This window comes from Condylostylus longicornis, unplaced genomic scaffold (genome assembly GCF_029603195.1).
Source record: "Condylostylus longicornis isolate FDR11 unplaced genomic scaffold, ASM2960319v2 ptg000018l, whole genome shotgun sequence".
Classification (NCBI taxonomy): Eukaryota; Metazoa; Arthropoda; class Insecta; order Diptera; family Dolichopodidae; genus Condylostylus; species Condylostylus longicornis.
The window spans coordinates 10,120,598-10,138,174 of NW_026577987.1; the positions used below are offsets into that span (position 1 = coordinate 10,120,598).

The window sequence follows — 17,577 nt, forward strand, 5'->3', positions numbered from 1 at the left end:
ACAAGAATACAAGCATGTAAAAATTATATTTAAATATAGAGAACATACGAGTATTTTCAAACATTTACATACATACATACCTAACTATCAACATTTTCTTTATATGAAATTACATTGTATGTGTATATTTATTATATGTATATCATAAAATGAAAATGAGAGAAAAAATTCCTTGACAAATTACTAGATTAAGATAATTAATTATTCCAGCAGGTATTTTACTAATAATAATATGATGTTTGAAATGCGAAAATAGCACTTTGTTTTAAGAAGTTTTGTATACATAGTAAGCTGGAGGAAAAGTATAAGAAAAAATCTTTAGTATAAATTGAAGGTATTCTTGTTTTGAATTATTTTAATTTTTCTTTTTCATGTACCATACATACACCACACCATGTATCATGCATTCAAACATAAAGAAAAATTGTGTACAAATACACAAATATAAGATTTTTTTTATTATTTATAGTAATTTATGAATTTGTAATTATTTATTTATAGTATAATCATGATAATTAGTATGATAATAGTTACCATCGATATTTGAAACCTTTAGATAATTGTGTAAAATGTCTTTGTTATAATATTTATGTATATATTATGCATCATCTATTAGACATTCAACGTAATGAATAATGTTATATTAAAAAAGCAAAAAAAAATTGTAAATGAAAATTTTGTGGGTAATACCCACATTTATATTAAATTATCATACTCACTTTTTCAAAAATTATTGTATGAAATCAGCTGATACTAAAACTTGTAATAAATTTCTTTATATGGTGATATACATGAATAAATTAGTATAATGGGAGATGAGCATAGTGCCTTGCAATAGTGATAATTATTATTGCAATAGGGTTAATACGACAATTAATGAAAATTTTTGTTACAAGTAAAAGTTTTCAATTAAATTTAGTGCCCTATCATTTCGAATTCTTTTGAATTAATTTTGAATGTGCAATTACTTAAGGCTGCATCTATTTGTTGCTCTTAATTTCGTGGTGCCTGGCCAATGGTGCAGTGGTTATTGCACTGGTCCTTTAACAGAAAAGTCTCGGGTTCAAAGCCCAGTTAGGTCACTATAAAAATTATATTCAATATTAACTAATTGCCATATTTCAATAATATCCAATATTAAAAATACCAGAAAAATAAAATAGTAAATATCAATAACCTTAAATATTTAACATAAAACTACGATAGGCTCGTCACCTGCCTAGTAAAACTCATTGATGTAACAAACTGGTGTTCATGATTATCTGGCAATTCGTGGCAACATGGAATATTCGGTAAATTATTTTAATTTCATTTTATCTCAATTAAATATTTTAGATGAGTTCAAATAATTTTCTTTAACATCTTTATATTTCTCTTGCGCTATTTCTAGAAATAAAAGAAAAATTTTTATTCTAAATTCTTGCACATATGAAGTAACTACATAAAGTTTTAAACAGAACTTCGGAAAGAAACAAATTAAAATCAACAATATAGATATTAAGTTATAAATCTGCAATCCAATTTAAAATCAAGAAATTTTGATAACCATGGATAAAACAAAACATAAGTATATACTTATGTACGTATATCAAAAACCAGCGGAAGTAATAAAACATAAACTTCCAGTAATATTATAACAATATTTGTCTAAAGCTAAATGAAAATTCTTTGAATATAACTCATAAGTATAATTTTAACAAATGTACACATAAACATACTCTCCATTATATGATCAACTATGTATTTTGAAAGCCACTCTTATTTTAATGGACCATCAAAAACAATGTATTTGATTTTGATGATGGTGATGCAATGATGATAAAAATAATAAATTTATTCTAGAATTGAGCAAAAAAGTAAAAGAAAAATAGTATTTATTCAAGTGACTTGAAGGAATTTTCTAAACTAAATCTTTATATATGTGTGTGTAGGTACACATTTGCATTTAACTGAGCGTAATAAAAGAAACTTAAGAATTTTATACTTTTATATAAGTACTAAAGTTTTAAAGTTTTTTAAAACTTGATTCATATTTTATTTTTTTAGAAGTGAATAATGACCATAAAAATTTATAAGTCAAGTACATTCTTAATCATTACAAATTCTTTATAATTGGTTAAGCTCTAAATCTACTTCACTATAAACGTACGATTACTCAGTTTAAAATGGTAGTGAAAATGCTAAAATTAAAATTGCAAAAGTTATTTTTAACTTAGCTAAAACAGTTTCTTTTTCTTGGAATTAAAATAATATCTGTGGTACTAAGTAAAAACTGCCTAAGTTAGAATAAGTAGCTTCGTGTAAATCAAGTTTTAAGTAATTATGGTAATTTTCAGTAATTTTTAGCAAAATTTGAACTCTTATTAAGCTCTTAGGGAGCTCGTAAACTTTAGAAAAATATTTTTATATTTTTTCTTTTTTGGTCTGGTTTCGCTCCTAAGTATTATCAAAATATTTTTTAAATTTAAATAGGCTAGGTTAGGTTAACGCGGCTACCGCAAGATACAAAGGAAAGTAAGGCAACACAATGCCGCCGGTTTCTATAAACTACATTGTTTAAACTTTTTAAGAGAGACTTTTTCAATTTGATTTTACCACTTTAGAATTTTCGCAATAGAACATAATTTTGCTAAGATTTGAATGCGCAGAATCAAAATTGTAACAATTTTGATTTTCTGCCAAGCTGATTTATGTAACAGATTTATTCTGTGTTTTAATAATTAAGTTTCAATTTGCATTCAATCATATTTATTTTTAAATTTATTTGCATATTTTTATGGGCCAAAAAATGAATTTGAATAACGTAGAAATTGTGAAAATTTTAAACAATGTTCGTTCATACAATCTTATATTGAAAGCTTATTCCCTGGCACAAATAAATAAAAGTGGAATAATATATTTGGAATTAATTTAAATTATATAGGGTAAACGTGATCAATTAAAACTGGAATAATGAAATTTGAAAAATTATTTAATTGGTTAATTTGTGTAATTTTAATAAGTTATTGTATTTTTTTCTTATTTTTACTATGGAATACCAAATATATAATATTATTCGTTAACGAATGAATGTACAAATATGTGTAATGTGAGTATATTTTAAATTTAATATTATAAAATTTGAAAATTTCATGATGAATAATATGTTTTCATATTTGTCCATAAAAATGAAAATTATAAAATTTCCTGCACCTGCATTAACAATAAGCTTCAGTACAAAATTGTATAATACCCATAATATGTATGTAATGTATTATATATATATATATATATATATATATATATATATATATATATATATATATATAGATACACATAAACAAAGGCAGGTTAACCTAAATAAAATGAATATTTGGTGTTAATGAAATTATCTTCCCAGACTCTTTGTCTTTTTTAACAATGTCACTCTCTCTAAAAGAACAGTTTCTTTATATTCTATAAGTTCAATAAGTTTTAGGAATTTTGACTACAATTTTACAACCAATTACAAAGAAATTTGAGTCTTTCTATAGAAACCGTGAACTAAATGTAATTTTATTGCCAAAAAATAATTATTGCGAAAAAACGCCGATATAGCGCGAGTTAAATTTGCTGCTGTGTCTTAAATGTAAGAAATCAGATTTTGAATCAGACTATAACTATTAGCAAATATTTGTTTATTTCTTCATTCATGCACTATGTCATATACAGAACAATGTGATCACATTCAGCACAGGACATGCAGTATAGCTTAAATTCTATACTGTAGTTACATTAAGACACAATTTAATTTTTACAAAATGCAGAACAACATTATAAACGTAAATTTAGTCTTCTCAATTTTGAACTTTTATGAAAAAAGTTTTGTTAAAATTTCCCAAATCGTTATTATGTTTAAAACACCAAGAATATTAATATTTTAGGATGCAAAAATGCACAAAATGATAAAAGTTACAAAAAGATTTTAAGTGGCTTTAAGCATATTTTTTATGCCATCTCACACAAAAAAAGGCAATACAAACAAAAATATAAAAAATTGTTGGAAAAACAAATAAAAATTTCCATAAGTTTGGAGTCCGTTCGTTTATTTTTTGAAAAATTGCATTCAGCCACAATATTTTCTGTTTTTTTTTTATTTGTTATATTTTCTCTTTTTATACACAGTTCTGTTCATTTATAATGGTATGTATGAATTCACATATAACATGGAATGCAAAAAAAAAGAGCAAACAACAAAAAATTTTTTTTTCAAAATGGATGAAAAATAACGATGAAAAACAGGAGCAAAAAAATCAACCCCAAAACAATACGGTAAAAAGTTATTATTTATTGCCATAAGGGAACGTTCAATTTGTGATGGTGCACATTTTATTGAACGCTAAATTTAATGGAACCGCTTGCATATATAATACACAGATGTATGTACGCTACGGGACGCAGTTTTTATAGCAAAATAAAGTGCGACTTTCATTGGGATTTTCACAATTTTCGAAATGTATGAGATTATAAAGTAAAAAAAAAACAGAAAAGGCAAAAAAGTTTTTTAGTACACATTTTTTAGTATGAAAAACAAAATATTTTTTTTTTCTATATCCTTGTATATTGTTAAAAAAAATAAAATTTAAAAAAATACAAAAAAAAAAGAAAAAATCAAGAATTGAAAACAATGAAAGCAAAAATTATAAAAGTTTTCTATAAAATGACCATTAGAAAAATAAAAATAAGAAAAATTTGCAATAATTTCAAGTTTTATTTATGTAAGTAATGAAAATAAATGAAAATAGGGAAAATAAAGGACGATTTACACGTTAAGACTAACATTTTTATTTGTCAAATTTTTCTATTTGCTTTTTGTTTATTTGGCAGGATAACGATTTATTATTAAAACATTATACATTTTTTATGTTACATAAAAGCCATGAAGTATGCATCTAAACCGGATTAAATAGAATTTTTTTGAAATGTATTGTCAGAATTTGCTGTTCATTTGTAATACTTCTTTTGCCGGAGATAAGTTTCGATTATTTTTTAGTTAATAATTTGCAATAATCTTGTTTTTTTCTCTAGTTCATTGTTCGCGATTGATCTAAACAAATTTTTAACAAAATTCTATTACGAAATGTTGAATAAATTTGGCTTAGTTGCGGCAGTTAATTCTAAGGCATTCAAATTACGTATTCCAATCGATTTTTAAGGTATTCAAATCGTTATTATCATAGATTTATTTAATAAATAAATATTTTTTAATATTAGGTATAATGTCCAATTACAGAGTTTATTGACGAATTTTGAAAAATTTCAACATAAACAATTTAATTTCAGTTTCATTCCAATACCCTAGCTCTATTAGCTCAACAGTGTAATTTTCTGAAATTGCCGATTTTTGTACTTATATTCATTGATTCAAATTTTTATAAATTTGATTATAGCATAAAATTTTTGTTTATAGTTAAACTGATTAACTAAAATCCTTTTTTTTGCAATTTTTAATGCAAAAACTTTTAAATTCCTTCATCTCATTTTAACTAACGAGTATATGAAAAGTATTAGTGGTATAACAACTTCAAATACACATACACATTAAATATGTATGTACAGCAATTTTCGAAAAAAAAAGGATTAGAATTTTTAAAAGTTAATATTCGAATATAGAGAAGAAGAGAAAAAGTACTATGGGTAAGAGATTTTGGATATTTTAGATGGTGATTTTTAATTGTAACGAATGTCAAAATTAAAAAAAAAGAAAAAAACAAAACCATTTTGAAATAATAAAAAGTAAAAATAAAAAATGGAAAAAACAGGACGCAAAATATCACTTGAAACTTTTTAAGTTGAAAAAATAAAATAAAAGGAAAATAAAAAATGAAATATGTTGTTTGGGTTATTCTGTTATTTCTTGTTAAAAAATGGAATTTTTTTTTAAGAAAATAGAAAAAAAATTAAAACAAAAAAAAAAAACAAGCACATAAATGAAATGTTTTTCATCTGAAAATTATTTTTGTTATTCGTTATGGTGCTGTAAATAATTTTTATATACAAAAAATTTGTACTCATGGCATTGGAATGAAGTTCAAAATAGGGGAACAAAAAAAAAAATGTATATATATATATATTTGGTATTTATAACAAAGTATCCTTTTTCGAGTACTAAAATTTTCTACATAGCCATATTTTAAGAAAGGGGTTCATATTTTATGAATTGTTACTTGTCATTTTAGGCAGTTTATGGAACACATACAAATATACATACGTACATAAAGACATAGTTTATGTTAAAAAGGGCATTAAGTAACAACTAAATAAAATAGCAACCATCATAATAAATTTAAGAGTGTACTATATAATCATTTTTCACTCCAATTTCTACTTATATATGAACATGAAAAGGTTATTAAAATTGGAAAAAAATACAAGAGAAAAAAAAAGAATTTATTGCCAATTTATTTAAATTTTTAATACCGAGGACACGAAATGAAAATTCATGTCTGCTTTTGCCTATAACGTTAAAACCGCTTAAGTTTAAAATAGTAAAATAGTATAGGATATATAAAGATGGTTCGGTAATTTTAGAATATTTCTTTTTTTTTTTGGAGAATTTTAAGAGTTTTAATGTGATTGTTATACTCGTAGAAACTCATTGTGTTATAAGAGTGCCTATATACAAATATTTTATTGTACAAAAAATTTTTCAACTTTATTATTCCAGACAAATTATGTATTTTTTATTACCTACAACTTCAAGATATTTTATTTATAATTCTTAAGTATATGTAGATTGCCTTAAAATTTTATAGAATATTCTTTTGAATTTTGTATAGGATTTCGATATTGATTTTTACTCCTTCCCTATTTGTTTTTATGTTATGATTATAGGTATATAAGCTGATGATTTTATATAAATCAGATATACGTATACAAGATTTTATACTATTAGCTAATTGATGGAAAACTGCATTCTTTTCCATGACAAATCTCTAAATTTGATTTTCTTCAATAACGATGACGGCAAATATCTTTAATGTTATTTTTAAAGAAATAAGAATCTGTGAAAAACACTAATTAACCAGACTTGCTTGAAGTTTCTAGAATATAAAATATTATTTATGTATACAAACTTATGTCTATCTATTTTATATGTATAATTTAGCTCGTGTAATTAACGTAATTAACTTACCAAAAAAATTAACTACCAATATCTCTTTGTTTATACTGTTGCATATTTAAATAAAACTTAAAAATAAAATTAAGACAATCAATAATTTTGATTAATTAAAATTTCCTATCTTTAATATTTGAATATTTATTAAAAATTTTTGTTACTCACATCTAATATATTTTATTTATATAATAATAATAAATTAAATAAAATACATTTTGAAATTTTTGTTAAAATCACACATCTAAACATAGTATACAAATTATAGTTTATAGAAGTTATATATATGTAAACATACTTACATATACATAACAATAAATTGTAATTTAATAATGTTCTATATTAAACATTAAAATATTATAGAAAAGCAAATAGAAAATACCAAAACAAAAAAAAAAATTAATTCTATATAATTTAAATTCAATTTGACGGAGGAGGATAATGGTAATTAAAAATTTATTAAATGTCAACAACAATGTGAAACCGCAATTTCATTTTATATAAGTATATAGCGTTATATAGCCATCATACATTTACTTAGTTAAAAATCAAATAAAAATAAATATATAAAATTATAATAATAAAATTCAAATTAATTGAATAAATTATTTTATGTGAAATAAAGAAGAATGCAAAAATAAAAAAAAAATTTATTGTAATTTATTAAAATTAAAGTAATTACAAATGATTCCACATTGATTTATTTTATTGGTTTAATGATGTAACTTTTTTGCAATTAAAAAAAAACAAATTTTTGTTCAATATCATGGAATATTATTCTTAAATAAATGAAATTTTTCTTATTTTTTACAATTTTAAGTTCAAAAATTTTCATTTACTTATACGAGAATAATTTTAAATCCTACTAAACAAAAATTTTTAAATGTGTCAAATTTTGTTCAAATTACTCAATGAAGTTCTATGCCCTCAATTGTGAACACAAAATCTATAATCAACCGGCAAAATTTGAAAGTAGAAAATATTCCAATATTGCAATAAACTGTCGCTCAATACTAGCATTTCACTTATAATTAAACAATTAATATAACAATTATTATTTCAAGATAAAGATAAATCTTGGGTTGGTTCTATTGAAACTGGAAAAACAAAGTTATAACGCTATGGTAAATTTTATTAAAGGAAAAAAATTACAAACTATATTAGAATTTTTTGATTCGCCATATTCATATGGAAAGAAATGAGTCTTTAACGAAAATAACGCTTTGTGTTTATTTCACCTCATTCAATTTGGTTTCTTTTATTATGTAGTAAGAGAATCCTTTGCAAAATTTTGTTTCTTCAGTTTATTAGTTCATAACAAATTAAATTTGAATTGTTGAATTTAATTTAAAAAAAAAATCGTAACTTTTTATTTCCTTAACTGTAACTTTCAAATTAATCGAAACACGATCTTAATCAAAAATTTGACAGAATATAACATGAAGATAGAAGTAATATAAATTCAATTTTAAAATAAATTTGCAAATTTGCAAAATTTCGACTTACTCTGTTTTAATTTTTAACTTCAGTATATAAATCATAGATTCATGAATAGATTAAAACTTAAAATATTATATTTTATAAATTAAAAATAAAAAAAAACATTGAACCTAATTAGGATTACATATTTTAAAAAATAAATTAAAAAAAAAACATAATTAACAAAAATTTATTTAATAAATAAATATAAAATTATTAATTAATACCCACAAAAAAACAAAACAAAACTGCTACCTATTTACGTACTTTCATTATGTATATAGATGCATATGACGTAATGTACAAATTAATTTACAAAAATTCACATTCAAATTAATTTTAAAAAAAAAAACTTTTTAAAATTGCCAAAGGCAGTTAATCACAAAAATTGAATTGAAAATATTGGAAAAACTTTTTTTTTTAATTTGATTGTTAATGAGAAAACTGGGAAATAAAAAAAATGTTAAAATTACTAAAATGCATTCTGTATACAGATATATATATCTACATACATCGCGAATTTTAATTTTCATAAAAAAAAATAAATTGGGAAAAAGTACAAAAACCAAAATATAAACAAAAAAGTCCTGTTGAAAAAATTATGAAAAATGTCCTGTTTTATTCATAATAAGTGCTTCTTCAAAATAACTGTTAAAATTGTTGGACAACTAATCTAAAAATTCAAAATTTTTGCCAAATTCAATCTAAGTTAAAATTTAATATTTGACGGAAAAGCACAATATTCTCAAATTTTTTTCAATTCCATTTCTATAACGCAATCAGTAGTTCGTAAATAAATGTTATGTTTTTTGGCTTATTACGAAAATCTTTTCTAGAACATATAGTTTTACTATAAAGCAAAATCGAAGATAAAATTTTATTACACCGGTTGTTCTTAACGATTGTTTTCTTGTTTTTAAAAACACAACATTCATCTTAGATAACCAAATAAACTCTCCGGACTTGTCTTAAACAAACATAAGTTATGAAATTTGCAGTTATGAAATTCAAAGTTTCTTTCGATTGTAAATATTTCAAAAAGAAAGAAGCTCAGATATTTCAGATCTCAGATACTTTTATTTGTTGCTAGAATACCAATAAGAAGTGATTTTTTTAAGAAGTGATTACTAATTTACTTCGGGCTATTTTCATTCTTAAAAAATATTCATTCTCTTCTTCATTTTCCTTTATTAATCGGAATTTGTTCACTCTGTCGTATTTATGCATTTTAAAATTTTTAATTCAGCATGATTTTCTTATTTTCCTCATGTGTTTCATTTAATCAATCCTACAATAAATGTGTCAAATTTTATTTATTCAAATGAAGCTTAGTGGTTTCTTTTTTAATTTTTTCAATTAATCGCATTGTTACTTTCATTTTGTTTCTTTCGTATATTCATGCATTTTATTCAAAAATTGTTGATTTAGTTTTCTTTAATTAATGTAAAACATGACATTTACATGTCGAATATAAATATTTATATAAGGAGTAAATGTGTAAGTATACATCTTACTGAGCTAAGTGTTACATGTGCTACACATTTGGTATATATATAATTACATAAAAATTGTGAATAGTATAACACCCTCTTCTTCAATTTCTTTTTGCCAGACATATTAAATTACTATGCGTTAAACAAACTTCTAGATTAATAGGTAATGATTTCCAACTAAAAAAAAAAAAGAAATCGTCATGAATTCCATTATAGTGCATTGACAGTGACAGTTTTGCTTTTCTATTTTTGATGTATGTATGTGTGCTTGTATGATATTCATGCTATATTTATTAAAAAATACCATAGTGTTTCTTGCTCTTTCTTCGTCATGCTATAGATTTAATATTAAAGGATTTCGTTTTAATGTTTTTCTATCTAAAATTAAATATAAAGCATGAAAAGTAACGTAATATAGATATACGAAAAGAAAAAAAAAGAAAAGAAAAATGAAAACCGCTAAATTAAAACCAACAATAATTAGATTTGAAAATTAAAAAAAAAATCTTTTTTTTTTTGTAATGCCATTGATGAACGATGTGATTGATGAGTTGACATGATTTTTTCTTTCTAAGGTTTTAATTTTGAAATAAAAGAAGGGGATTTTTAATGAGATTTTTTTTCGTGGTGTTTTTCCAAAAATACCACAATTCGTGGTGAACGTATTATTAATTTTATGCTTTTTTTTCGTTTTTGGTGTTTAATTATTTTTTTCATTACTTTAATTACCAACACCTTATTAAAAGACATTAAATAGGTAGTTGCGGTTTATTATAAAACATTAACCATTCACCAGCCTCGTATACGTATATGCATAAATGAATATACAAAATATAATATGGGCAATTCATTGATATGAAGGGTTTCAAAATTAAATTATAAAATTACAAGAGTTATCAGCCTTTAAATTAAATTAAAAGTTAAAAAAACAAAATGAAAAAAAAAAAACATGCTGGTCCAAAAATAGCAGAAATATGATTGAAAATTTTATGTTAATGAACTTTTAAAATTCAATATTTAAATTTTTAAAAATTGCATTTTTATAGCACCTTCACACTTATTTATTTTTAGACAATTTTTATTTTTAAAAATTAAAGAGGGAATATGAAATTTTATGAGTTCATCCATAAAATATTATTGAAAATTAATAAAGTCGATTCTATATAACATTATGGAAAGGAATATTTTCAAGTAAAGTGGGGTTCAACCAATAGTTTGTAAAGTAGCACTTTTCTCTTAAAAAAATACTGTTTTCAAATTTTTTAAGTTACTTTCATTGATATACAAAATCATAAAAAAATATTGCATACATTTAGGATGAGGGAACAAAAAAATATTGAAAAAGCGTTAAGATTATGAGTGAACCCGTTAATATAACGGTACAGTAAGTGAGTTGAGTAAAATAATTATATTTTATAATTTCATAATATTTACCGTTACATTTCTGCTTAAATTGAATTTCCTAAAAACTGGCAATTTTGCAAATATAGAGCACCGAAAATTGAAATTTCAGGAATTGAATTGTATTAAAAATTACGAATGACAATATCTCAAAAGGGGGTTGCGGTAGAAAAAAATTTTCTTCTAACAAAGTAAACTCTTTATGAGTTTCTAAATGTTGCTAAAATTTTAAACTTATGTATTTTACGGGCTAGAAGAAAAAAAGATATCAAAAATTTGAAAAATTCTTAACTATGCAATGCCGCAGTGAAAAAAGGAAGCTTTTATTTTGCTGAGTTAGAAAAATTTTGTGATATTATTTAAGGTTATTGAAATTTTAATTTACTTCAGGAATACAACGTTAAAATATACAAAAATTTAATATTGTTTTAGACTTTTTTATGAAAATTGTAAATTTGTTATTAAATATTTTTAAAAATGCAAAGTTTTTTACGTTTTGTGTGGTCTTTTTAGTTGAAATTCCTATAACATACATAATGTACGATATTTCTATTATCATCTTATCATCTTATTTTAATACTGTAATGTAATATCATAAAAATCAAATGATGAATAACTCAGTTAGTAGATGATAACAATTATGATCACTTATTATGAACAACGATTGATAAAATAAATTAGAAAAATTGGCAATTTAATGGATCACATTGCCTGAGAATGTATAGGACCATTGCTTTGTTTAGTGTACTAACCATGGCAGGGCCAGAACTATAGAACTATATTGTTTAGGTCATTAGTTATATAGCTAGTAAGCACGATATTATAAATAGCATTTAATATTTTATTCCATTAAAAAAAACAATTAAACTGAATATTTCATTAAAGTAATAAGTGGTTTTAATTTATTAAAAATAAGGTTATAAAATACTCTAAAATACCGAAATCTAAATTTTTAAGCTAAAAACATAGTTTTTATTGTTCTATTATGTTATTAATTCAAAATTCAATAAGTACCTAACTTTAAAAATTTTAATGAGATTCTTTTAATAACTCCAATTTCCAATTTATAATTTATAAGTTAATTAACTAAAAATATACATCTGCAGCTACAGTTCGCAATTAATAACCCTAAAATATTAAGTAAGTCAACTTGAGAATTAATTACATCGCATAAAATATCAAAAGTAATTATGGCGAATCACATTAACCAAAATCTCATTGAAAATTTTTAACAATGATTTCTGGTTTAATTACGAGTACTTTCTTTCTATACAAAAAAAAATCAAAATAAAAAAAATATCTTTTTGAAATTACAATTTTAATGGTTACAATTCCTATATAGCTTTTTCAATGTTACAATTTCGTTGTAATAATTATTTAAGTCTTTTAGAATAAAGGATTCTAATGAAATTTTTTTAATTTATATACTTTTGTATAACATTAATTCAATATTAAGAATTTGATTTTATGTGGTTTTTACTTTTTGGTTAATCAGGTTTCCTAATTAATTGCTATAAGAGCTTTTTTTTTGTTTTTTGAAATAATCAAGAGAAATCAATAGAAAAACCATTTATTTATTTTCAATTGAAAATTATTTTTGAATTGTTAGAATAGCGTGTATTGTTCTAAAATAATTTAAGCGTATTGTACTTATATTAGTGGTTAAAATCATTTTAAAATTTTTGCTTCAAATTACACAAATTCTAGAAGAATGGAAAAGGTGGGCATTGTGTAAATTTGTTTTGTTTTTTATTTGCCATATAAAAATTTAATTTTCCTTAAAAATCAATAAAAGCATTTTGAAAAGATTTCATGTATTAAAAGGAAATAGAAAATAGAAAAAAAAAAATAGAAAAAAAAAATATTTTTTTTTCTCTCAGGAAAATTTTTATTGTTGAAATTTAGAAAATTTATTACTTTTTCCACCTTTTCTTATTCTGCGTAAAGCTAGATGTATACAAGACCAAGAATGGGAAAAAAAATAGGAGAATCTAAATTGATTTTTGGACGTGATAAAATTTTTGAAATGTTTACTTGTCTTCGCAGTCTTACCTTTCCTCTTGTAACATTTTAATTAATTACGGGTTATTCTTACAGGGCTACACTTTACGACTTCAAATCATTTTTTACTGATCGCAATGCATGTAATAAAGGAGGCATTGTGATCGTATCAAGTTGTGTATCTTAAATTTTTAACAAAAGTACATTTTTAGTTGAAGAACGTAAATAAAATATTTGTAGCGAGATGTCGATCTGGTTGTTTGTGAGTCATCAATTTTCGTTAAATTGATTTTCATTTATACTTTTAGCTTTTATAATAACAGAACTTTATTGAAATTTCATTTACCTAATGGTTTTTATTTAAAGTTAACCTTTGGATGGTATTGAATTCTGTAGAGTTTTTGAATTCTGTATTAATTATGTCAAAAATGTACGGTATTTTTGTTTAATTAATGTTTTTGCAAAACCCAAAATTTTATATACGACTATAACTCGACTACAACTCGCCTCACACTGGCTATTGTCATACCGTTGTGTAGGCCTATACCAATTGAAAAAAAATCTTTTGAACAAAACATTGTTGTACCCTTAACAGCTTTGAAGCTGGAAGATTTTTTTCAATCCGATTTTCTTTAACACTCCAAAATTATCCCCAGACGATTCCAACTCGGAAATCAAGAGTGCTCTGTTCAAATTAACTTTATAACTTTATTATATATATTTACAATTTCCTGTAATTATTTCCTTAGTTTTGCTTTAGAAAATTCACTGTTGTGTATATAATATTCAGGAAATAGCGGTATAATTACTTCTTGGTCGGTCTTATGCTGGCCACAACAAATTTTTTGTATTTTATTTTATATTTTTAATTTGTTTAATATGAACATTATTTTTAAAAAAATTTTTCAATGTTTATAATTTAGAAGTCTTGTGACAAAATGTCTGCGAATTCAATTTGACCGGAAATGAAAATAATTTTTATTTAATGAATTTACGTGTGCTTGTTCAAATATTAAATAAGTGAAACATTTGTATGTGCGTATATATTTATATTTAGAATAAATACAAGATTTGTGTATTGTACATAGTTATTCATAGGAAAATTCTACCTTATAGTATACGAGTTACAATAAAGCACTTTAATAAAAAAATGTTTGTGTATTAGTAAAATTTATTGTGTTTATGCTAAAAGTAACTTTGGATTTTGTTGTAACCCAAGCATTTTACATGATTTGTTTTTAATTGTTTAATAGTTTCTACTTTATTTTCGCAAATTTTCGGTATGATTTCCCAGCGTATAATTGAAAATTGAAATATTCAATTGGATATCAAAAACTTTTTCTTGAATGTAATTCATCATTAAATGCGTTCAAAACAAAATACATACATATAAGTAAAATTACATTCATCTATTTTTGTCCTAGTTCAATTCATAGCAATTAATTAAAATTTTGCTTCTTATGTTTTTTGATGAGTTTCTCTCTCGTTTTTCTTTAAAATTGAAAATATTTTTAAAAATTCAATAAAATTAATTTTAAACTTTAATTAAATTTCTAAAAAGTAATTTTCTTTTTTTCATTTCAGGTGAGTAATCAAAAATATTCAAATATTTCTTGCGTTATTTATCACAAATTGACCTTCAGATAGGTAAGTAGAATTGTAAATTTAATTGAAAACAACAGTTTTGTTTACAATTTTAAACAACTTTTAGTTCAATTTCAAATTCTTTAATATTTGTTGCTTTCCCTGAAAATTATAATATCTGGAAATTAAGTGAGATTTTAATAAAATATCACATAATACAAATATTTTATAGTACCCTCGAGAAGCCGAAAACTGGTTATAGTATAGTTGTTAAAGCATTTTACCGTGTTGTATTTGACGTAAACCAATATTCCACTGCTGTTTCAATACGGTTCTATGCATGGTTTTGTAGAAATGGTTGAACAGCTGGAGCCCTTCCAGTATATATTTCAGTAATAACAAAATTTTGCTGTAATGGCGATAAAATATACATAAAATTTCTTCATTATTGACTCAAAATTTTTACTATTTAAATAAATTTTATATTATACTTTATAATATAAAATATACTTTATAATTAAAAATCATAATTTCCAATAAATAAATATAAAATAATTCTGTTTGATATTCAATGATTTCCTTAAAAACTTGTCACAAAACGTTTCATCATAAGCAATATTCTTATTGATGTTCTTTGGTGCGTGAATAAAAAATACCACCTAGGTTAACATGAGCACCTTTAGTAGTATCTTTATACTTAATGTATGATAATAAATCTTAAGGTATAGGCATTGATACACAAAAAATATGTATTAAAAGTGGAAATATATGCTTCTATATAAAACATGAGAATCTTATGCCCTTGAATTTCTTTTTGTATATTTTATAGAAGTTCAATCAAAAATTTAAAAATAAATTTAAAATAAAATTGGAAGTTTACCATAGTAATTTAAAATTTACTTGGAATAATCGTTTTGATATTTTCTTAGAAGTTTCAATTATTTTTTTCTTTCTTCCTCTCTCTCTTTCATTTTCGAAAAGAAAAATGAAAAAATAAATCCCTTAAGATGACATTGTATCTAAATACATGTGCTTAAATTTTAAAAAAAAAATTTTTTTTTTTTATTTAATACTTAATGGATTCTAAAGAAAAATTGGGCTTTTAAATGAGAATTCTAATCAATATAAAGTTTTTGACGAGGGTGGGCTGTAATATATAAAAATTAACATTTCTTTAAAATTTCAACATTATTTAGTTTAATATGGATTACAAAAAATTTCAATCAAAATTATTTTAGTAACTTTAAATGACTAATTTCTTTACGTTATTTAACAACTAATCATTCCATTTTAAATTTTTATACTCGTAATAAATCGCACAGGAATTTCATTTACTTATACTATGTATGACACGAAATTGAAATTTTCAAAGATTATTTTAGGTTCCATCCAAACGCCTACAAAAATATTAAGTAGAAGCTATTTCAAGAGCAATTGTGTTGATCGAAAAGAATTCACGACAATTCATTATTGTAATTTAATCTCAATGAATTATATAAATTTTTTACTGGCGCCCGATGTGGGGCGAATCTATCACTATTAAATATAACAAGCAATTTTTTAAATCGAATTTTCTCAATAAATTCATTTTGATAATAAAAAAGTATATATGTATATACAATATTTAAATTTATAAAAACGCAACTGTTGTAGAGAAAATTTTCACATAAAATAAAAAAAAAATGGAAAGAAGTTTTACATTATTCAAGAATTTTCGGGATTATTTTGATTTAAAAAAAATAAAAATGAGAAAATTGTGAGACGAATAAATAAAAATCCAGTTTAAAACCAACTATCTGTTTAAGCTTTAATTTAAGTCCTCAAACATTCAAAATTTTTTTACGGTACAGAAGATATAGCACAACAACCACAAATATTGTGAGCAACAAATTCAATTTAAATCAAACCTGATATTGACGAAACTAAAATTAAATTTAATTTAATATTTCTTTATCAATTTAATATTCTTTTGTTTTAATTTTACAGATTTCTAAAAACAAACACTCAATTCTATGAAATTCACGAAATTCTGAAAAAAATTTATGTTTTTCTTCTTTGAAATCTACTTCTATTAAATTGCATATTTTAAACTAATTGCTTTACTGGAACACCTCTTTAGTTGCATCAATAATCAATTTAAGTTTTTGTAGAAATTAGTTTAAAATTTATTAATCCCATCAAATTATTTATTAATTATTTATTAACTTCATAAGGCTAATATCTTATTATGTACAAACTCCATTTTGTTTAAAAAAGGTAAATTTTCCTATTAAAAATTTTTTATTTTCAATTAAAATAAATGTCAAAATTTGTATGGCATATCTTTAAAAATTCGCTCCAGGTGGATAATTTTAATAACAACAGATGCCAAATGGTGTCTACATTTCGAAAATATTTTTTTCAAATTTTTAAATTGCACCCAATCTCAGAAAAATGCATTTAAAAATTTCAAACCATATAGGTCCCATTTCTTACAAAAATTGG

The 17,577-nt window shown here is 23.1% G+C and overlaps 1 protein-coding gene across 5 annotated transcripts in view; it reads left to right on the plus strand.

Annotated features, from left to right (window-relative positions):
• Nucleotides 1-15,219, plus strand: part of LOC129606348 (GATA zinc finger domain-containing protein 13-like) — a 54,982-nt gene extending 39,763 nt beyond the window's left edge. For all 5 annotated transcript variants that reach the window (XM_055516630.1, XM_055516631.1, XM_055516633.1 and 2 more), the window contains one exon: nt 15,094-15,219. In XM_055516630.1, the coding sequence (XP_055372605.1) occupies nt 15,094-15,101 (8 nt within the window). In that variant the 3' untranslated portion in view covers nt 15,102-15,219. The remainder of the gene's footprint in view (nt 1-15,093) is intronic.
• The last annotated feature ends 2,358 nt before the right edge of the window (nt 15,220-17,577 follow it).